General features: G+C 34.5%; 3 protein-coding genes across 3 annotated transcripts; 1 reads left to right on the forward strand and 2 right to left on the reverse strand.

The window, feature by feature from the left end:
- Nucleotides 1-88: 88 nt before the first annotated feature.
- On the forward strand, nucleotides 89-4,191 carry LOC125196082. The gene is made up of 7 exons (XM_048094444.1): nucleotides 89-233; nucleotides 1,328-1,908; nucleotides 2,336-2,990; nucleotides 3,083-3,183; nucleotides 3,308-3,397; nucleotides 3,476-3,603; nucleotides 3,774-4,191. Exons 2-7 carry the CDS (start codon nucleotides 1,387-1,389, stop codon nucleotides 3,913-3,915), a joined length of 1,638 nt encoding a protein of 545 aa, XP_047950401.1. The 5' UTR covers nucleotides 89-233; nucleotides 1,328-1,386; the 3' UTR covers nucleotides 3,916-4,191.
- A 680-nt stretch (nucleotides 4,192-4,871) lies between these two features.
- On the reverse strand, nucleotides 4,872-8,464 carry LOC125197133 (calreticulin-like). Its single transcript, XM_048095843.1, has 13 exons — nucleotides 8,324-8,464; nucleotides 7,267-7,374; nucleotides 7,002-7,194; nucleotides 6,611-6,869; nucleotides 6,446-6,502; nucleotides 6,307-6,354; nucleotides 6,132-6,218; nucleotides 5,993-6,050; nucleotides 5,853-5,920; nucleotides 5,653-5,748; nucleotides 5,430-5,510; nucleotides 5,236-5,343; nucleotides 4,872-5,125 (listed from the first exon to the last, which is right to left on the reverse strand). Exons 1-13 carry the CDS (start codon nucleotides 8,436-8,438, stop codon nucleotides 5,114-5,116), a joined length of 1,290 nt encoding a protein of 429 aa, XP_047951800.1. The 5' UTR covers nucleotides 8,439-8,464; the 3' UTR covers nucleotides 4,872-5,113.
- Nucleotides 8,465-14,231: 5,767 nt separating this feature from the next.
- Nucleotides 14,232-15,748, reverse strand: LOC125192025. Its single transcript, XM_048089477.1, has 5 exons — nucleotides 15,620-15,748; nucleotides 15,348-15,524; nucleotides 15,065-15,238; nucleotides 14,881-14,987; nucleotides 14,232-14,806 (listed from the first exon to the last, which is right to left on the reverse strand). The coding sequence occupies exons 1-5, from the start codon at nucleotides 15,746-15,748 to the stop codon at nucleotides 14,404-14,406; spliced, it is 990 nt and encodes a 329-aa protein (XP_047945434.1). The 3' UTR covers nucleotides 14,232-14,403.
- Nucleotides 15,749-23,338: the final 7,590 nt, after the last annotated feature.

Consider the following 23,338-nt stretch of genomic DNA (forward strand, 5'->3'; position numbering starts at 1 on the left):
ATAAATGCACTTTTCATACAAAAACCAAAGATAATTTAAATTTTCAAATATTTATTTTCAGAAGAATAAAATAAAGAGTGGTGTGACACCTTGCAGGGGCAATTGAGTGACAAATAGCGTCTTTACTTTTTCTTCCACACACAGATTCACATTCACTACCAGAGTTGAGTCATCCCTCATCGATGCTTCTTTCCAATTTTCTTTTGGTGCTGTTGTTTTCTGATTGTTTTCAGGTAGTTATTCTTCTATCTTCATTTTGATGCTTAGCTTCTTCTTTTTTTTTTAATCTTTTCTTTGCATTTTTTTTTCTGATTGTATTCTTGTTTTGTTTGAGGCAGAAACAGAAGATAAACTGCCAATTTTGAAATAGTTGTTATGAAATTTTTGTTTTCCTGGTAATTTATTTGTTCATAGATGGAATGATTGCTATGCTCTTGCTTTGGGAGAACTTAGTTGAAATTGATGAGGGCGTTTTATCATCTGATGCTTGTTCATTTCTTCAGCAATCTTGTTTTTATTAACATATACGTCTGTGGCTTTCATAATTATAATTTATATGTGTGAAAGCCAACTAGTTGTAGGTTTAAGATGGATTTGGTGAATTTTGCTGTAGTTATGAGGCTTAAATTAAATATGTCTGTCTATATCTGAAAAAATTCTGTCCGAATTTGGTCATATACGCTAGCCCCAAAACGAATGTCATAAGCCGTATATCAGTATTCCCACTGTCCCATTAAAAATGAAATGTTTCCTAAAATGGAACCAACACCATCTCTACTTTTTCGTCTCTTCATGTTTATGGGACGGAGGGAGTATATCACAGTGTGTCTTTGATGTAAATTGGTTCCTCTACTACGCCAATGGAGCTCTTTTCGTGTTCCATTTTTGAGTATATCTTCTTAGCTGAGGGGGAAGTAAGAACTTTGTCTCCACGAGCTATTCGTATTTGTTTCTCCTCCGAATTTAAAACATTTCAACTCTTCAATACATATATTTTATCGCACTTAACTTATTAATAGTATTATGTTTCTTTCTTTCCTGCTTCAGCCTTCAGGCCTCTCGGAGAAACATACAGTACCATTTTTGCTTATATGTAATATTTAAGTGTTATATGTTTTGATTATCAAGGCAAAGCAGATAAGTGCGAATATGCATTTGCAAATGCAAAATTTAATATATGCTTGATTAAGTAGTAACTCAGAAAAGGAACTTTTAGTATTCTATAGCTATATTAAACTTTCCCAATATTTGTTTTTCATTTTGGAAACTTCAGTTTTGACGCTTATGTGTGACTGATGAACAATCGGATTTCTGTTTCTTTTGTTAGGATTTTTATTAGCAAGAGAAAGAAGTTGAATAAGCTTCTTCTTGAATTGTTTTTACGCAATGGATAGCCATGGCGATTCTGGGAGCAATACAACACGCAGAACTTCGAGGAGAAGGAGGAGTAATTTCAATCATCGTCCTTCAAATGAATCAGAATCCCCCCAAGAAAATAGAGATTCTATCTCATTATCATCAACTCCATCAGACCACGTGAGTGATGCACCAAGTGTGGGCAAGGAGTCCTCAACACCATCACTAAACCTTTGTGATGCTGCTGACGAAGAAAACACATTGGAGGAATCCACTGACCTTAAAAGTTGTGTTGATGATAACCCTGCTGCAGCTAGCTTGAACAGTAGGCAAATGAAGGACAATAAAATGAGCGAACAAGCGACTGGGGATTACCATTCTGAGCCACTAGGAGCAGCATCTGATGGAACTGGAAACAAAGTCAATAAGGTAAAACTAAAGGTTGGAGGTGTAACACACACCATTCACACTAGATCTAGTTCTGGCAGTTCTTCAGTAGCTGGAACGTTTGCTACAAAGCCTTCGTCAGATGAAAATTATCCTCCCCCTAAGGTATTTTTCTCTGGATTGAAGGCTTTTCAGTTATTTTGATCCTGTAACTCAGTGGGCTGTATTTCCAAATGGAAATTCTATTCAACTGATGCATTGTATGCATCACCATATTTTGAAGTACTAGTTGCTAAAAACAGTTGTAATATTTGCATATGAGAAAGAAATTGCAGATGCTGAATGTAATATTATTAAAAAAAGATCCTCTTCTAACCTGATTAAAGTTCTGCCTATTTCCTGTTTTAAACACTTCTTTTTGGTCAGAATTCAGATGATTAAACTTCATCTTGCGACTTGCAAGCAGATTCATAACTTATTTTTCCTTGTAATGTTATTAGCTGCTTTCCCTTTGTTTTTGGATATATTGCCTTTTTATTGGCCAAGTACTTGACAGCTTTGGGGACCTTACAATGTCGTTGTCTTTTAACAGGAAAATTTGAATCTCCGTGATAAAAATGAGAAGGGTGACCTTCGAGGTGTGCCATGGAAAGATTTTTCGAGGACTGGTTTTGCCTTTGGAAAAGTGGATTCTTGTAACGAGGATACACCTGAGGAGTCTGTCAAGCAAGCTGTGAAGCATAACAGGCCATCTAAAAAAAAGTCCATAAGCAAGAAGTATTCTGATGATGAAATATATGATGAGGATGATGATGAGATTCGGTACCTTCAAAAGCTCAAAACTTCAAGAATCACGTCTTATGATAATACAGAGTATGAAGATGGTACCTTCAGGGGCAGGAAACTACGGAAGATCTCTAGGGTAATGGATAGAGATATTGAAGATTCTTCTTTGGCTATTGGAGATTATGGCTCTTCAAGGTCAACCAAAGAGCGTAAGAAATCCAAATCGGCAAGAGCACCTGAAGATACTGAATATACAGAGGAGGAAGAATCATTATCTGACGGTGAGGTTGAACACAAGAATAAGAAACAGAGAAAGTCATCAATTGACGTCCCTAAGAACTCCAAAGAAAGCTCCATTACTACCCGGCGTAGAGCTACTTTATCTGGAAGAGAGCCTTCACCTGGTTTGGGTGCTAAATCAATCCAATTCCCAGATGGGTTACCACCTGCCCCACCAAGAAGTGAGTATTTCTTATCGTTGTACTAGTGAATGGATTTTTCTTTTGTTACTTCGTGGTAAATTGACTGCTTATTATCGTGTTACTTTTGGCAGAGACAAAGGAACAGCTATCAGAAGTGGAGCAACAACTGAAAAGAGCTGAGGCTGCCCAAAGGCGAAGGATACAAAATGAAAAGGCTTCTCGTGAATCTGAGGTTTGTTTGATTTTTATGCTCAGTCATTGTGTTCCCATGTATCGATTCTTGTTCACTACAGTGTGATTACATATCAATGTTTTACATCAACTTGTGCCTGAGTTATGTTTTTCCTTATTATTAGGCCGAGGCAATCAGGAAAATCTTGGGTCAAGATTCCAGCAGGAAAAGGCGAGAGGACAAGATTAAAAAACGGCAACAGGAGCTAGTGCAGGTAAAAGTTGTTCGAAGAGAGCAATCTTGTTTCCAAAAGACTTCTATATGTTTACCCTAGTTATGCATGAGGATGCAGGAGAGGAATGCAAATGGTGCTACAGTTGCACCAGATGCTGTTAGATGGGTCATGGGACCTTCGGGGACAGTTGTAACATTTCCTGCTGAAGTTGGCCTTCCAAGTATCTTCGAACCCAAGTCTTGCAGGTATTTTGATGCAGATAGGCTGAGGCGATGTAGCCAAAACATGTCAACTAAATCTCAAGTTATAAATCAAGCTCGAATTTGTGTCTTTGTTCTCCCTTGTTTCATATTTTTCACATGGATTTTCAGGTCTTTGTTCTCCCTTGTTTCATATTTTTCACATGGATTTTCAGGTATCCTCCTCCACGCGAGAAATGTGCCGGCCCATTGTGTACAAATGCATACAAGTACAGGGATTCCAAATCAAAGCTTCCTCTTTGCAGCCTGCAGTGCTACAAGGCACTAGAGAATGCACAACCACTACATGCTCGCTAAAATGGTTTATCGGTCGCGACTTTTTTGCTTCCACGGTTTACAGGGGGAGCGGGCTGCTTTATTCCAATGCTTTCCATGTTGAAACATTGGCAAGAAGATTTTCTTCTCAGATGCATGTATGTAGGAATAAAAGTAGATATGGGAAGAAACAATGTATATGTAGATGTATAATAGTAAAAAATACACGCCAAATGCATCAGTTGAATCTGTATAATTACTTTCGAATATCACTGTTGTTTCAAGGTTCATGGCCAAGCGAGCTTGTTATTCATTAAAGTAAAATACATGGCCAATATAGTTTTTATATTATAGTAGTAACTAGAATCTTGACCCAAGGTAAAATCATAAAAAAAAGCTCTCAATTCAGGACAAAATTGTGGCCAATGTGAAATTTAAGGCCTATCTTTTTTTTTCTTTTCTAGGTGTAATATTTTATAACAAGAATTTAGTTCCTATATTTTGGTATAATAATTTCGGTGGAAAGATTTTTTGCTCTTTTTGAACATTTTTTGGTTCAGAATGCTCTTCAGCCTTGACGGATACAATAGGCTATTTGATCATTTAATTTTCGGTACGCCTCCCTCCACAAATACTAAGAAGTTAAAGTAGTAGATGACCACAGTATGTTCATTGTTACTTGTATAGATGTAGAAATAAACAATCATGAGTTTTTGTACTTGGTTTAACCAACCTAAAGTACTTGTAGTATGATCCATTTCCATTCAGTGTCATAATGTACACCAATATCATTTGTCGTACTTATTTAATTATGATCCATTCAGTGTTATACCATACACGATACACCAATATCATTAGTTATCTTACGTGACTTCCTCTACCTATCAGTTTACAATATAGCAGAATTGAGGTGGTGTTGGTCAATGAAAAAGATGAAGTATGTTCAGAATGTGCTGCTTGATCTTTAGTTTACTTAGAGAGGAAAAAAAGCAGCGAAATTTCAATCAGAAAACTGCAAGTCGTGGCATTAATAGAATAGCAGTAATTCTCAGACAAGCTGATAAACAAAAAATCTGACCAGATAACAGACTCAATTAAACCAATCAAGCCACAAACACGATCTCTTGCAGCTTCCAACTGTCATTTAGTTATCCTACATAAAGCGCTACATCTAATAAGAAAAATTTCGGGGCGATGGCACAATGTCTCTAGTGATTTCAGCATTCCATCACTTAATATCCTACAGTTCGTCCTGCAATGAGACATATACACAAAAATAAGAATAACTAACATGGAATTTACCAACACCAACATTGCATATATCATATATGAATGCATAAGCAAAGAAACTCGGGATCTTACGTGCACATCGTCATCGACTGAAGCTGTAGGGTCTTCGTTGGGGTCTACTTTGGAATCATCCTCAGCATCTTCACCTTCAACATCGGACTCCTCAGCACCATCCTCAGCCTGTGATGAGAATTCAAGGTTGCCATTAGTATACATATGAGACAAGGAATATAGTGGATTAGTTCTAAAGAACAAACAAGTCTTACATCAGAATCAACAGCTGGATCATTCTTTGATTCCTCCTCCTCTTTCTTCTTTTCGGCCTCCTCAAAAGCAGCCTTCTCAGCCTGCATTATCAGAAGCATTGACAAATCAATAATAGATAGATTGTAGGTAGATAGATAGATGGATAACAGTTCTCATTCTCTTTTACAAAGATAATGAAGTATAGAAAAAGTGAGAGAAATAGAACCAATGCGACCGACATACATCTTTTTGTGTTCCCCATGTTTCTTCTGCTACCTTCTTGGCATATTCAGGGTCATCACTTACAAGAACATTGTCAAATAGGGTTCCAGATTTCACCTGCAATATAATTCTAATAGCTGAACATACCATCCCGAGACATCCAGTCGATAACAAAAGGGGAAAAACTAAAATCATATGATGGATTAAATATGAAAATGTACCTGCCACAACTCAATGCCTACATACTTCAACTTGGGGAAAACATATAGTTCTGGGTCATCCTTGAACTCTGCAGTTATCCCGAAATTGAATTAAAAAACTGCAATATTCTAAGAAATAATGGGGCAAAACAAATCCAAACCTGGGTTATCAATCATTGGTGCCTTCCACTTGCCCTTGTAGTTGGGGTTCTTAATTTTCTGGTACAGATAAAGAGGGCTATTAAGACATGGTCTGCTTCACAAGCAAAATCAGTAAGCCACACTAAAATTTCAACAAACCTTTGCCTTCCATGGTCCCTTGTACTCCGGGTTAGGAATGGTAGGCGCAGTCCACTCACCATCCTCCTCATCATCCCAGTCCTCAGGCTGAAAATGCAAAAAGTTGGTTTATTAAATATTTTCAAATATTAGTTTTGGGTATAAAGAAGCAACAATCAATATGCCACTAAGTTACCTTTTTGGCATCAGGGTCAGCAACCTCCTTGGGGATATCATCATAACCCTGTCAACAAAGAAAACTCTTAGCTTATAATTAATCCAACCCCAGGAGTTCTATACTACTCCCTTTCTAGCAGAAGATAAAATCTATTCACCTCTGGCTTCGTGTCTTCAGGATCAGGAATGGTTTCCTTGTCATCCCAATCTTCAGGCTGACATTGGTAGCAACAAAGTTATGTTAAGAATACAAGAACACACAGTTAAGAATACAAGAATACACAAATGGGAAACCACTCTAAAATACAGGTACAAAAAATAACCTTCTTAGCTTCAGGGTCCTTGATCTGCTTTGGAGGCAATAGATCCCAGTCAGAGTACAAGCTCCCTGTCTGCTTCTCCACATTGTCGATGAGGATGCTGTAGGTAGCATCGGGTCGGAGAATGAAAGTGTATACATGAGAGAGTTGATCAGTCTCACATGGAACATCCTTCTTGATCAAGTTGTTTTTGTCATTGTATGTTAGAATAGCATGCACCTTTTTGGTGGTGTAACCACAGATATCTGGCCCAAACATGATACTGCATCAACCAAACCAAATACCATTCAATACACACACTAAGTACATTGTCGATGAGGATGCTGTCGGTTGCATCGGGTCGGAGAATGAAAGTGTACACATAGGATCACAAAAGGTTGGGAGATGAGTGAACCTGTATGGAGTGTCACCACCAAATTTCTTCTGGTCAACATCACCACTGAGCAATTTCATGTATCCACCACCACAGTCAAGTTTTTGTTCATGCTTGACAGAAAATTGAAAAACTAGGGTCTTATCCTTGTTGCTAAACTCAGGGAATTCGGCAGAGATAGCATAAAACCTATAGTCTTCACTGGTCTGGATACCTGCAATTGAAAAGAAAGTCAGCCTAGTCCACTCAATTATGTCAAATTGCAGGACACAAACGGATTAATTACCTTTGTCATTGGCATCTCCACTCCATTTTCCAGAAGTGTAATTCCACTCGCCGGCCATATTCTCATCTTTCTTCCAGTCAGATTTGACCCACCGACTCTCCCATCCATCTATAACATGTATCAGACAAATGCATTAGGCTTGCAATGTAGGCACCAACAACTTGCAATGTTAAATAGCATTAAATATTAACAGTGCTTTGTTTCTTTTCTAGAGGCAACTGATTTTCATTTGAGAATATAGGAGTCACTTTAGGTTTAAGAAAGTACTGTTCTTTCATCTTTTCACAAGTTCACAAAATCATTTCCACACTAAGATATTGAAACCAATGTCAATAGAATAAATTACGTATGATATTTCATATGTAATTTTGGAACAGAAAAAATACGTTAAATGATAGGAGTAGGCCAAGACCAATACCACTAACAAACATGAAGGGTAGGTTTATCACTAAAACGAATTTTAGACCAGAGTCGTTATGGTTTATACTTATCATAGCACTAGCTGCTACGAATCAAATCGTCATTTCCAAGCTCATACGCTTCGACCTAAATTCTTCCGTTAGAAATAAAGGCTAAATATAACTGCATAGACAAACAATTGCCGGCTAGATAAAAGGTCTCATCGAAAATTCATCCAATAGGTCGAACATTCTTATCACTTAAATTGAATTGCATTTTCAACTCTATAATCATAATTTACTATCACGCAATAAAAATTGATTAAAAATGAATATTGCTTCAGATCCACAGTTCAATAAGCTCAATTAGATGCGGCTTTAAACTAAACTAGATCCATCAAAATGTCAAATGAGCATATGCATATATGAGCGTCAAATTACACTAATTAGATCGACGGAAATGTCAATATCATCACATCGATAAGCAATAGATCTCAATTGGATACAAATTAAACCAACGATGAATCGTAGATCAAAACAATCAGATTCGCACAATCATTCAAGTGAGAGACTGATCACATGAATCACAAAACTAAAATGCTAGCAGAATGCACCCAAAAAGTATAGTCAGATAGTGAGAGTGATGGAGGAGTCAATACCATCGAAGCGCTCCTCGAAGAATACAGCGGCGGAGGAGACGGCGAGGAGGAGAGAAAGAGTAAGAGCTAGAGAGAGAGGAGTTGCGATCAGCGATCTTCTCCTTACTATCGCCATTGCTGCTATAGTGAAAGAACAACTGAAGTCTGAATAAGAGGAGTGGTTTATTTATGCAGGTGGGATTTTAGTGCACAATAGCAAGTCTGGTGCATGCGTGACGTGGACATTTTTGAAAGGAGAAGCCATTAGCATTGCGCCACGTCGGAGTTTGCTGTCATTGATATCAACGTGGCCGGTTGGGATTGGAAATTTACACGAATTCGAGTGGCCGTAGGTGGGCCAACACTTGTAGGCGTTATACAGCTGGCTTCCAATTGACGTTCTTGCCCTTCGATTTCTAAAATAAGAAATGTACGGAACTATGAAGACGTTTCTTTTCGACACGGAGATTAAAAAAAAATGTATCTGGTGAGTTAAATAAAGGGAGAGTAAAATGAAAAATGGAAAAAGTTGAGAGATGGAAATAGAGAATAAAGTAAGAGATAGTAAAGTGGGTGTGGAAAAATGTGTTGACTTTTAATAAAAAGAGAAATGACTCTATATTATGTAATGTACCAAAATGGCAAAATGACTCTATTACTATGGAACGGATGGAGTATTTCCTAACCTTCTCTAAGTGATAATGTATAATTAGGGGTGGCAAAATGGGTACCGGGTAATTCCCATTTCGACCCGATACCTGTCGGGTATTGGGTACCCGCTACCCGCCGGGTGTTGGGTACCCGCTACCCGCTCGAGTATACTCGTTAGTCCCGATAATATCCGATATTATTAATATTAGCTATATACAATTTTTTAATACTTTATAGAAGCTAAGTGTTCTAAGAGATCTTTTGAAACATTTTTATATTCCAACGAATATTTAGTTGAAACTCACCGGAACTATATAGAGTTTCCCATCACTTTTATTCCTCTTCTATTCAATGCTTACCATCAAAATTAATACAGTAAATTAATTAGGAAATATTGTCGGCTATTAAGGTTTTCAAATTTTCTATTTTAGTTAATAAGTAACAAATATTTTATGTCCCATAAATTTATTCTCTTACAAATTATTTTTCGGGTCGAGTACAGGTACCTGTAATGTCGGGCACGAGATATCCAACACGAATATCGAGTAACCCCAATATGTTATGGGGCGGGTATTGGGACAACATATTTGGCTGAAATCAGGTACGGGTATCTGACTTGTCGGGTACGGGTATCCATGGGTAACCCGTTTCACCACCCTATCAGTATAATGCATAGTACCTAGCATATTTAACTTCCAAAAATTGACAATTATTTTATTATGCATTGACTAAATGTTATCGCAAATCAAATATTATGAGAAATGATATGTTACATACCTTATGTAAGCTCCTTATATGAGCTTCTTGTATAAGCATCATTCTCAATTTGACGCATGTTTAACGTTGTTCCTTCGATTTATATATTTAGTTTGCTTCTAATACATTTAAAATCAAAGCTTGATTTGTAATTTTATTAATTTATTTAAAATTATAGAGAAAATGATCAAATCGAGCTTTGCTTTTTATGAATTTTGTGAAATTAGAAATTTCATACTAACATTTTTTAATGTATTAGAAACAAACTAAATATATAAATCAAAACAAACAATGCTAAACGTGCGTCAAACAAGATTTATGCGTCAAACAAGAGTTATGCTCACATAAGTATGTAGCATACCATTCCTCCGAATATTATTCCATTCATTCTAAGGTAATTGAGGCGTTTCTTTTTTGTACGTGTTTTAGGAAAATAATATTAAATAGTTAAAGTAGAGAGATTATAGTAGACAATACTCTTCTTTACATTATTCTCTCTTACTTTAATTGTTTAGTACTCCCTCTGTCTCACAATAAGAATCACATTTTGCCATATCGGTCTGTCTTACAATAAGAGTCACATTTCACTTTTACCATAAGTAGTAAGTAGGTCTCACATTCCACTAACTCACTTCACTCATATTCTATTATAAAACCAAAATAAAAAGTGGAACTCACATTCTACTAATTTTTTCAACCCACTATTCTTTATATTTCTTAAAATTCGTGTCCGCACCAAATGTGACTCTTATTATAGGACGGAGAGAGTATAAGTTTTTCAAAACGAATATAAAAAAACAAAATGACTTCTACATTAGGACGAAGGGATTTATTCTCTTTTCCAAGTTAGATGTGACACTTTAGTTTCAGTTTAATTGTCCCACAAAAGAAGTTATATTCATTTTATTTTAAATTTTTTTTCTTATACTAATATATAAAATATTTTTTTTCTCTTAAAACTTAACACAATAAACAATATCTTCTAAAATCTCGTGCTATTATCCAAATGTAACAGGAAGTACTATATTTCTTTTAATAAATAGTCTTATTTTGTATTTTAATTTTTTTTTATTTCTTTCTCATACTACTTATTTAGTTTTGTATTAAAATGTGTAGTCCAAAAGTCTCTATTAATATTACGGGACAATTGAAGTACTAGTCCATGTCACACACAATCAATTTATAATAAGTTATATTTTAAAAATATAAACTTTTGAAATGATACCGTTTTAATGCACAATATTAAAGTATGAGAGCAATAGAAACGAAAAATGATTGAAGTATTTTTGGCGAAGAATGTATCCTAAAACATTTCCTAATATAGAGTATCTAATTTTAAGAAATTGACCAAAATAAAAGTAGCTGTTATTTTTAGCAGAATGTCTATCCCTCACAATGACAACTTTTTTTTTGTAATAACAATTTAATCTTGTACAATATAATGACTAATATAGTAAATTCAAAAATAATACTCATATACTAACATTGCTTTCGATAATAAACCTAAAATTAAACTAATATATGTATATCAATTATAGAAAATTTAGAATTTTAATAGAAATTAATTATTACTCTATAAAACATTCACATAGACGTTAACTCGTTTGATAAAAAAGATAGATACGAGAAGATATGTAAAACAAGATAAGAAATACAAGCTTCATGTCAAGATATGCAAAGATATGATTTTTTTCTATTGTTGTTTGATAGAAAAGAAATTATCTAAATTTGTATTGTATATTAAATAACATGGCTTAACTTGACAAATTGGTGAGATACATAAACAAGGTTAATGTTATAATTTTGGTAAGATTAGATAGGGCTCTGGTCTTATATTGGGCTTTGAGTTAAGCTTAACTATGATATCAAATAATTAGAAATGTCCATATATAATTCTCTATCTTAATATTACTAACTTATCAAACATGTTTGATAAGTTAATAGAATAATTAATTATTAATGGAAGAGTAAAAAATAAATTCTAGTTTAATTCTAGGTTAGTTTATTAAATTAATAACACACATTAAAATCCGTAGTTACAATACAAAGAAATATATATTTGATATATTAAATAAATCTAAAAATAAAAATTATATAGTCATGATCATTAAATATAATAAAAAAATATATTTTTTTAATCTAAATTCAAATATTTACAAATATAACAAATATATTATAACTATAAATTCTTATCACCAAAATGAGTTTATATTATTATTTATTACCATAATTATAAATCTTTATCACTATAAATGAAAGCAATCGACACTTATTTCCACGCAGAATAAGTTAGTTGCGAGGTCGTGGCAATGCAGCAAAGATAGTTTTCCTATAAACTTTCTTCTTCTCCTTTTTTTTTTAAGGATCAACAATGGTTCCCATCTACCCCCATGATGACTCGAATCCCGACCTATCGGTTAGAGGGAAAGCTGCGTCTACCAACTGAGCTGCGCTTCATTGTCTTAGTTTATTCATTGTCTTAGTTTTCCTATAAGCTTGCTTCTTCATCATGTGCATGATTCTCTCGGGTTTCCTTCTTCTCATGATTAACTTGATAATCTACGAAGCTTTGAATCTTCACGATAACATTGACATCTCAATCAAATCCAAACCAAAACCAACAGCCTGCCGTAACCTTAATTGAATAATTTTGTATTTGTTTATTATGATTGATGGTTTCCTCTTATGTTGGTTGATTGTAGGATGATTGCATGTTTGGTTGCGGAAGAAATAACAATTTTGATTATGTACTTGTTTATCTCTTGCTCCAATATTAAAATATATTACTCCCTCCGTCCCGGATAATTCGGGTCACTTTGACCGGGCACGAGTTTTAAGAATTGTAATGAAAAGTGGGTTGAAAAAGTTAGTGGAATGTGAGTCCTGCCTTTATATATTAATTTTATAATAAGATGTGAGTAGGAATAAGTTAGTGGAATATGGGGTCCACTACCAAAAATAATAAAAGTGAAATGGGACAAATTATGTGAGACGGACTGAAATGGAAAACTGGGACGAATTATTTGGGACGGAGGGAGTATTACTTTGCAATGTGAGATGAAAAGTACTACTCATAATTGAGACCATATCTATGGATGCATTTAGGGTCGACATATTGCGGCCCAAAAAATCGAGGTTTCTTAATATATCTATGGATACATTTAGGGTCGACATATTGTGGCCAAAAATCGAGGTTTCTTAATATATCTATGGATGCATTTAGGGTCGACATATTGTGGCCCAAAATCGAGGTTTCTTAAATGAAGTGCTTAGGAAATAATCAGTTCAATAGTACTCCAGTACCCATCCAATTTTAGGTTTTAGAGTAAAATATATCCATTTTTAGTTTACACCAAATCAAATTCAAAAATCACTTTTTCAAATTTTACGAGTAAAAAAAATGCAGTGGATAAATAATATTATTTTAATATGAATTTTGTATAAATGGTTAAAATAAAATCACTATTTAAATTTACATTAAAATGAGTTTGAGTTTAGTGTAAATGGTTTGATTGGTTTCAATATACAAAATTCCATAAACTAGATGCGTTAGCCCAATGACTTTTGATTTCCTTAGGTGAGAATCATGGAGTTCTTCCAGGCTCTTCTATTCAAAATGATTTTATTATGGACTCAATGTCCCACATTGTTTGTAAGAGTAACTGATGTGGGTTTACATATAGATTAAATAAGCTCTATTTTCTAAAATGGACTATTCTTTTATGACGAGTTTTCATGTTTGGTCTTAACATGTACTTTCATTGAGATCCAAGCCGCTCAGAGTGGTGGCCGGAAAAATAACTTGTCAGTGAACAATGAGAGCTCAGAGTGGTGGCCATAGTGAGTTGGTCACTATGGCACTTGGTTAGGGGGGGGGGACTCGACTGTTACGGAATAATGTTCAACGTTGGTTGTGATCGAGCAACTGGTATATAGACTATATAGGCTCTTTCTCCTAACAAGCTAGTCTTGTAAAATGAATTCCCCTCGTCCGTAGCAGATTTTCATTCTCTTACATTCACTTCGGCAATTTCTCTCACTTCTCTCGTCTTTCTCTTATGCTCTATAAGCAATTCTCTTCTTCAATTTTTCTCACCTTGATCTATGTGAGTGGTGAGTGTGTTCTTCGCAGAGATAACCTTGTTGAGATCTTCTTGTGAATCTGGCTTGAATTTACGTCCGTAGCCGGAAAGTTTTAGAGAACTTGGGCTTGAGAGTGAGACCAGATATGTTTTATCGTGACTACTTGAGGGTATTCTTTGTTGTTTTCCAGAGAAAGATTTGTATCTCTTCTCTTATCCACATGCTATCATCAATAAAACTCAGTACTAGCTCAGATATATGTGATTGTGCTAGATATGAGCATTAATTTCTAATGCTATTTTTTCATATGTACTCTAATATTTTAGATCTTGCAATTTATTTCATAGATCTAATGATAGTGTATATTCTTGTTACATAGTACTATTATTGTATATTCTTGAGAGTAATCTTTCAATAAAATGTTGATCACCTTATTTGTAATATACATTAAGAGATCTGATCTTTACAAGATCACATGTTTAAACTCAATAATAGTAATAAAGATACGATAAATAAAGAAAATTATTATCATAAAATAGTGGGGAAGACTAGGCATGGTAGATGAATATACAATTACATTCAACCCTAGAAATCCCCAAAGACCCTTGCGTTCAAAAATAGTGGCTGGGGGTGGGATTGTAACCGGGAAGGAAGTAGGGAGGCGGGTGTGAGTATATAGTAGTGAAGTGCTGTTGCTCCATTAGTAGAGGATCATCGTTTATGTTTGAGTAGTGTTGATGTGGAGGCATCATCCACTGCGGCTGTGGATTATAGTGAGGCAAGCCCTCATAGTTGGAGGCAGTACCCCTAACATTTTGCTGATCATGGCTACTCCATTCGTAGTTGTTGAAACCGAGAGAGAGCTGCGAAATGGCAAACATGGTTGGGTCGAAATAAGGGGACTCGTGGCTCGGGAATGGCTTCTCGCTCAGTGCACGAAGACGTGGATCGCATTGCAATAGCTTCTCATAGTGTCTGTCCAATAGCCCGGGTGGGAAACTCACATAGTGCCTCCTATGTTAACAATTTTATGAGATTTAAGCAATCATAAAATAACTCTATAATAAGTTAATGCAACTATATAATACCTCCAAACGGGAGCTTGGCCTCCGGTGAAATCAGAGGACTGCTGCCAAAGGGTGTGCTTCCGGGGCTGGGGATTGACCTCCCGGTAGAACAATGGCGGTTGGTTCAGCTGGAAAGAAACAGCCAATGTGTTTTAAAATTAAGACACAAAAGAGAGTTGAAAGGGAAAAAGAAAAGAAAAGAAACCTCGATTTCAAGAGTGGCGGGGAGGTTGTGGGGTGTGATGGCCCTCATAGCGGAGATATGAGACCACTGGATTTCGATCTTGCTCTTGAGAGCTCCATCCAGCACCTCCCACACCAGTTTGCGTTTCGCGTAATACATCTTGGCAGTGAGATCTCCTTCATGCCTAGTCATCCTCTGCATGCCCATTTCAATCAGTAAGATAGATAACTCATCTATCTTGGACTTATATGACCAGAAATGATCTGTTCTTATTTTTGTTTATTTATCATTTCTACGTACATACCTGCCATGATCCGATCCTGATGTAAAGTGCAGGGAAATTGGAAGCTTTTAGCTTTTCGGGAGATCCCAAATCATCCGATTTTCGGGCTTTGGACAAACTCATCTCCAGCAGATTCAGGAAAGATGGTGTTTTGCTAAGTGTCAATCCAAGAGGGCTTGACATCTCTTCATCTCCTTCCTACACAACATACATAATTCATTCATTCAAATCTTGCATTTATGTACTATTACAAACAGAAAGCTGTAAGGAAACATGATGAGTGAAGAGAGAACCTGGTGATCAGACTCCAGAGAGAGTCTTATTGTCTTAACCCCGTTGGAATCTTCTTCATAGATGCTTTGATTTGCAAGTTGAAATGCTTGGCATGTGCAGGAGCCTTGTTCGTAAACATTCTCACCCATTGTTTCTTCTTATTTGCTTGTGTTATGGATGCAGATATTGGGCTATATATAGGAAAAAAGGCTGATGCTGACGTGGAAAATTGAGAAACACCTAAAATTTTAGAGAGTGAAATTAGAAATGAAAGAGTCTTTTTTTTGGCGGCAAGGAAAAATAAATTGGAGATTTTGCTGCCATCTTATTATTATTAAAATTGACTATGTTTATTTCAAGATTGGCCTGTTGTCATAAACTTTTGAGTACTTTATTTCTTCTTAACTCACTTTAGATTTATGAGGATTCTCATGGATTTCATCTCTAGATCTTAACTGGAATGTGTAAAATATTTTAATTAATGAGATGCAAATCATGCAATGTTACTTTATTGAATTTCTACATCAGCTAATTAATTTGGATTAGCTTTTATAATAGAGGAATGCTGAGTAACTGCATAATAACTCCTTTTTTCTTTCAGTTTAATCAGGCCCGGAGAATATCTAGTAGTCGCTTTCATTCCATGTATTCAAGATAAGATGCAAGAATTGTTTATTATTTATTATTATATTTATTGTTAGTGCTTTTTGATTTAAGTCTTGCTAAATGCTGCATGCCAACTACTACATCATATTGCTCGTATTTTTAAAATAAATTAAAAAAACAAACATTATGACGTAGATTTAAAAAGGATTATTTGCAGCTCTGTATGGATCTCACCCAAATTTAAAACTAAATTATTACTCCTTCCGTTCCATAGTAATGAAGACGTTTTTTTTCGGCACAGAGGTTAAGTAAAAGGAGAATAAAGTGGAAAATGAAAAAGGTAGAAAGATGAAGAGAAAATAAAGTAAGAGTGAAGTAGATGTGGAGAAATGTGTGGACTTTTACTAAAAAAGAAAATGATTCTATTACTATGTAACGTACCGAAATGACAAAATGAATCTATTACGATGGAACGGAGGAGTACTAATGTGTATGCAATAACAGAATTTAAAGGGTGTGATAATATATGAGAATCGACTGTTCTTAACTAAATGGTCAAAAGATTAATCTTTTTCTTTGGGTAGCTTTAATCTTTGGGCCAGCTGTCTTACTCTTCGATGTGCCTACAAATCAGTATGAGAATAGTCACTAGGTCCGCCGGTGGATATTCTTGATAAAACCAAAAAAGAAGAAGCAATTGTTGGGTTCGGCAGTGAACACCCGAACTCTACATTAGTATTATACTGTCCGTTTTGAACTAAGCCATCATAATTTTACTTTTGGGGTACTCCTCAAAAGGCCTCATACTAATGAAGTTCGATAACCCATATATATACTTTCAACTCTTACTCATTCTCCGATGTGGGATGTGGGATATAGTTTGCACCTTATTAAAAGCATTCCTTTCATTTAGAGAAACACAATAAAACGGCCACAAGAAAATAGGATGAAAAAAATATTTTTCATGCATAAAAATAGTAGTTTTGGGGGTAATTGTGTTATATCGTCTTAAGCGTACACAAGGTTTTCTTTAATAAATCTGGCAAGCAACTATTTAAACTTTAGAATTATAAATGCAAATTTCAAGCTTTTTATTAATTTAAATGAAGACAATTTTATATTTTTTCATTCCATAAGTCAATATTATTTCATAAAGATAATTGGTTACATTTAGCGAATGCCGATCAAATTGGTATGTTTACTTGATTGGTTTGGGTATTTGTGATTGGTGTAATGTGTTAGTTCGTTTGTCTTCTTTTAGCATCGTATTTTGTTTGCTAATTAACCGAGTCTTTTCTTTGGATGGTGTTTGTTTATGTCTCTAAATTGAAGTTGTGGGAATGTTGTGTCCGAACATCTCTTTTGTTAGAATAATTTTTATTTTGTTTTGTTTTTCTCCTTTTATAGTTTTGTTTCTCCAATGGACCAAGTGAATTGGATTAGAACACTTTTTGAACATGAAAAAAATGGTTACTTTATCTTCATACCGTGCACTAATATTATATCTCTACAGAATTGAGAACAAAGATCCTCATTGATTAGGTGTGAAATATAAACACAAAAAGTAATTCTAATTGGATTGTGGACATAAATAAATAAATAAATCATTAGTATTATATAAAAATAAAGCACGTGGAGACTTTGATTGAAAGTGTTGGATGCCAAATCTTCAAACGGGTAAAGACTGCGCCTTGATGGCTTTTGTAATTGCATGCGCCAAAGTGATCACTCACACACACAACACGCACATGTATCTAATAATGGCGGTGTTGATTTATTGTAGTTTTATCCAATGATAGAAACAAGGGAAACTGTCACATTCTTTGACTAAGATTCATGCTTATAATTAATTTGAGAGAGTGACCAATCATTACTTTTATTATGATTGTGATATATAGACGATATAGTTGGTCCTCATTTCTTGTATTGGTCATCACGTTTCAAATTGGAAATCAATGTCGACTCATGAATTCTTTATTATTTATGTACTATCCCAATTACATTGTTATTTTATTATACCATAAAAAATACTCAATGTCGTATGACTATATAGTCTATATATAATTACCTTAGTTACCAAATAAAATTTGGCAAAATACATTCTTAGGTCCTTATACTTTAGTCAAAATGTTCATTAGGTCCTCATACAATTTTTTTGATTTAATAGGTCCTTATACTTTTCACAATATTTTTATCAGGTTCTCGTACAATTTTTCGTTTTAGTAGGTCCTTATACTTTTATCATAACTTTCATTAGGTCCTTGTACAATCTTTTATTTTAGGAACTTTTTTACATTTATCTTGGATAATAATCTAAATTTAATTAAACTTAATGAACTTTTTAATATTCCATTATTTAACTTAGCATAGTCTATGAAGATAATATCATCTTGTTATCTAATAATCTCAATAAGTTGTAAAGAATAATAAAAAGATTAACCGTGATAATTGAAGATTAAAATCGAAGTTTTTTTTAGAATAACTATCCGAATTTTCAATTGATTATTTATATTTTTATTGAAAGATACGTTTCCTGAATATTTATAATCATAAGATAAGTTAAATAATAAAATTAAAAGATTCATTAAATTTAATTAAATATAAATTATTATCTAAGATAAAAGTAAAAGAATATCTTAAAATAAAAAATTGTGTAAGGACCTACTAAAAGTTATAATCAAAGTATAAAGACCTACTAAAACGAAAAAATTGTACGAGGATGCGATGAAATTTATGAGAAAAGTATAAGGACCTATTGAATCGAAAAAATTGTACGAGGACCTAATGAACATTTTGATTAAAGTATAAGGACCTAGGAATGTGTTTTGCCATAAAATTATACTATACTAGATATGTTCTAAAATTTGAATGTGTGACTTCGAACTCAAATTCTTAACATATATTGCTTCCCCAAACTAAATATTATGATAAATAAAATATAGAACAATGTCAAGTAGTGTGAAAAGCAAGGAGTAAGCATTTTTTGTTCTCCAATCATAGTTATGCCCTTTTTTTGGTTGGTGGAAGTGTGACAAGGAAATTGGACCCATATATTAAAGAGTAGCTAGATCATCACAAAAATTCCTATTCCGTAGATTTTTTTTTTTTTTTTTTTTTTTTTCACCAAACCCTAATTGATCATAGACATGCTATAGGGAACATGTGGAATGACGCCAAGAGGACCCTCCTATATGACATGACATTTTTTGTTATTCTCAAACCTATTTGATCATAGATATGCTATAGGGAAAATTCCACAAATTTCCTAGACATAGTTTGTTTTAGCTAGATTGAGAATATTAAGAAACTATAGACATTTACTTGCTACGTCAAGCAGTAATCAAAGAGTTTGGACACAGAGATGATCATTTGACAAAATGACTCATGAGGGGTGATCATTTGACGAAATTTGCAAGAATTTTTGTAAGTGTATTTATCTTTTATATTTAAAGATGAATAAAGATGAATGTAGAGCATATGTACATGATGATCTTATATTTTAAATTGAGTTGAATGAAATTACAAATTAGTTTCGTTATTAGGTATATGATTCTATAGCAATAAAAAAGAAATTATATGCAAATTTATGAAAATTCTTCACATGATTACGAGCTTGATTTGAAATAAATATAGAATATTTAATAAAAAAATATTTTTTTCCTAAAATATACTGTAGATATTTAATTTAAAATTTAAATATTTATTAAATTGGAACAAAATGATTAGTACGCAATTTATATTATACATCAGTACTCTCTCCGCCCATAAAAAAATAGTTTCATTTTGCCTTTGTGGATGCTAATAAAAAATAGTTTTATTTCAAACATGAAAACTTTCTTTCATATTTTAATCACTTTTTGCATCTCTCTCTTACTTTACATACTATTCCTCCCTCCTACTTATCAATTTCTTATTCAAATCCGTACCATCCACCAATGAGACTATTATTCATGGCTGAATGAAGTATTTATAAATTTATTGTCAAGGTGATATATAAATTTTTTTAATTATGTATACAATTTATTTATATTTATCACTACCTTAACGTATAGGTTAATTCAAATCTATAGGAGATTAATTGGGTTGGTGCATGGTCTGTAAAAAGCTATTGGTCCGAAGTCCGCACTCATTGCCATATGTGAAATTTTTAATGGTCATTACTATAACTAATAGTTAAATATGTTTAGATTTATTTGATGACTTTACATATGTCAAATTGTAGCAGCATATTTAAACAAATAAGAAATCCTTAGTCTTAATCTCGCTCAAGTTCAATCCATCTAATAATAGTAATTGGAAATCTAGTCATCAATCTCTCCTAACATCATATCAACTAACTTATATCCCGTTAGCAATTTCGTATTATCTTCCTAAATATTCACATGCATGTCATATTTTAAATTATAATGAACTACGTAAATGGTATCTGATCTTACATTTTCGCACGCAAATAGTAGCTAATCTTTATTTTATATCGTTTTTGGTATCTATAAATCACATTTTTATACCTGATGCAATTTTCACCCCAAAATACCCTCTAAACAAATAAAGTTTTGCATTTGTATCATTAAGGTTATTTTGGGCATACACAAAACTAAATACCAAAAATGAATATCTTCTCTCATTCTTCGCACTCTTTATACCATTATTATTAATCAATATTAATATTATTATTTGATGTTATAAATTAATATTAATTTATTTTTAATATCATTCAAATATACTCAATTATAATTATAGTTATAATTATATTTAATTATTGTAATAATATTATTGTTATAATACTAAAAACTAGTTGTAAGTAATAAATAATTATAGTACTTCATAATTATTTAAATTATGAATCACACAATATTACATAATAATAATATTAATTATTACCATCGTACATTAAATTAATAACTAATCAATATAGTCTTAATAAAAATTTAAAATTGTGAATTGTATTCATAATGATATTAAGAGTTGAATATTTTTAGATAGGTTTTCCAACCCTAAAATGAGTATAAAATAATTCAATAAAAAATATTTAATTGATTTAATTATTTTAAATAATTAATTTGATTAGGTGTTTTGTTCTTGATTTATATTATGGATGCAATTAGATGTATGTACACTAAAAAGAAAGAAGAAAAAAAGAGAAAAGAAAAAAGTGGAAACATAAACTAAGGAGAAAAAAAGAAGAAGAAAGGAAGATAAAATACTATAAAGAAAGATGAAAATGAAGAAAAAAGAAAGAAGAAGAAATTAAAGAAGAAAAAAATAATCACACGTTTGGTACTATTTAATTGAAATTTCCAAAAATATCCTCCATAACTAAAAAATCACATGTTTGGTACCTAGGGTTATTTTTATCACTGTATACCAAAAACGATATAAAATAAAAATCAGATACCATTTGCTTGCGAAAGTGAAAAATCAGTTACCATTCATTTAGTTCACTCAATTAAACAAACATTATGATTTATGAATATACAAAAGAAACTCTTACCCTAATCTTTATGTTTATAACGTTGACTAATTAATTTATGTCTAAGGAGTGAATTGTAAAATACTTCCACAGTCTCCCAAAAAATTGACAAAATCATATATGACATAGGTTTTAATATACAACGGTAAAGTAAGAAAAAATATGAATAAGATAAAGAGGGTTGGAAAAGGTAGTGGAAATAGTGTTAGTGGGTCGTAAGTCCACGTTATTCATAGTTCAAAACTTTCTTTGTTTAAACTTCGTTTAGTTTTATAGGCGGTCCAAAATAAAAAATTAATCTATTTTTTGAAGATAGAGGAAATATGTCTTTGGATCGAGGTTACATATTTGTGATACATCATAAGAGCATCTCCAGTGGTCGGCTAGCGACCGGCTAGCCGATTCTTCACGCTGGCCGATCGGCTAGCCGAACCATTGGAGGCGGCAAGCGGCTAACCAGCGAGCCGATCGGCTAGCCGCCATTGTGGCGGCCCGATCGGCCAGCGCCGATTTTTGGTTTTTTTTTTTTTTTACAAACCTATATAAACGCGATTTTCGTTTCATTTTCATTTGCACCACTTGTTTTAACGAGTTTTCTCTCTCTCTAACTTTCGTACAAGAGCATCATCGCGCGATGAGTAACGCAGGTGGTAGCGGTGGTGGTAGTGGTGGTAGTGGTGGTAGTGGTGAGGAGTACGAACGGAGGATGAACGAGGCTATGAATGCCTACATGAACCGCGAGATGGAGCGGTACATGCTAGGGTGGAACAGAGGCGATACCTCGCCCTCCACGAGTTGTCCACCGCCGAGCGGTGATTGATCGGGATCACGTAGCTGCACATCAGCGGGCTGTACGACGACTATTTTTCAGAGAACCCGCGGTTTCCGCCAACATGTTCCGGCGGCGTTTTAGAATGCGCAGGGAGTTGTTTATGCGCATCGTTGGCGCATTAGAGCGTCTATCTTTGTTTCCGCTTCAGGCACGATGCGGCTGGCAGACCCGGCCACACCCCTATTCAAAAGTGTACGGCGGCAATCGGGCAGCTTGGCCTACGGAGGCGCGCGGAGACATGTGGGATGAGTACCTCCACATCGGTGAGTCGACGGCCCTGGAATGTCTCGAAGAATTTCTGTGGGGGCGTGATGGCCGTTTTCGGTGAGCAGCACCTTCGAAGCCCTACTCCCGAAGATTGTCGAATTTGATGCAGATGCACGGGGAGAAGCATGGGTTCTCCGGGATGTTAGGCAAAGATAGATTGTATGCATTGGGAGTGGAAGAACTGTCCCGATCAAGGCCTTGGAAGGGGGCCTACACGACCGGCTACAAGTCAAAGAATCCCACGATAATCCTCGAGGCCGTAGCTGATTACCGGCTGTGGATCTGGCATGCGTATTTTGGGGTAGCCGGGTCGAACAACGACCTCAACGTCCCGAACTCGTCTCCCCTCTTCAACGAGAAGTGCCAGGGCGTCGGTCCAGCCGTCTCATTTGTGGCCAACGGCAACCGGCATGATATGGGCTACTACTTGGCGGATGGGATATACCCTCGGTGGCCGGTCTTTGTGAAGACGATCAGGCAAACAAGTGATGAAAAGAAGGCCTACTTTGCGGAACGACAGGAGTCGGCGCGCAAGGACGTGGAGCGCGCATTTGGTGTGCTCCA

This window comes from Salvia hispanica, chromosome 6, assembly GCF_023119035.1.
Source record: "Salvia hispanica cultivar TCC Black 2014 chromosome 6, UniMelb_Shisp_WGS_1.0, whole genome shotgun sequence".
Classification (NCBI taxonomy): Eukaryota; Viridiplantae; Streptophyta; class Magnoliopsida; order Lamiales; family Lamiaceae; genus Salvia; species Salvia hispanica.

What these genes read in the sequence shown, in the direction of transcription:
- LOC125196082 (XM_048094444.1), top strand. Translation starts at nt 1,387, where the DNA reads ATGGATAGCCATGGCGATTCTGGGAGCAATACAACACGCAGAACTTCG. An exon ending in AAAATTATCCTCCCCCTAAG is followed by an intron (nt 1,909 to 2,335) that starts GTATTTTTCTCT and finishes GTCTTTTAACAG; the next exon opens with GAAAATTTGAATCTCCGTGA. An exon ending in GGCAACAGGAGCTAGTGCAG is followed by an intron (nt 3,398 to 3,475) that starts GTAAAAGTTGTT and finishes ATGAGGATGCAG; the next exon opens with GAGAGGAATGCAAATGGTGC.
- LOC125197133 (XM_048095843.1), bottom strand. Translation starts at nt 8,438, where the DNA reads ATGGCGATAGTAAGGAGAAGATCGCTGATCGCAACTCCTCTCTCTCTA. An exon ending in TGGAGATGCCAATGACAAAG is followed by an intron (nt 7,195 to 7,266) that starts GTAATTAATCCG and finishes TTTCAATTGCAG; the next exon opens with GTATCCAGACCAGTGAAGAC. An exon ending in ATCCAGCTGTTGATTCTGAT is followed by an intron (nt 5,344 to 5,429) that starts GTAAGACTTGTT and finishes TTCTCATCACAG; the next exon opens with GCTGAGGATGGTGCTGAGGA.
- LOC125192025 (XM_048089477.1), bottom strand. Translation starts at nt 15,748, where the DNA reads ATGGGTGAGAATGTTTACGAACAAGGCTCCTGCACATGCCAAGCATTT. An exon ending in CCGCCACTCTTGAAATCGAG is followed by an intron (nt 14,988 to 15,064) that starts GTTTCTTTTCTT and finishes GTTTCTTTCCAG; the next exon opens with CTGAACCAACCGCCATTGTT. An exon ending in GGCCAAGCTCCCGTTTGGAG is followed by an intron (nt 14,807 to 14,880) that starts GTATTATATAGT and finishes TTGTTAACATAG; the next exon opens with GAGGCACTATGTGAGTTTCC.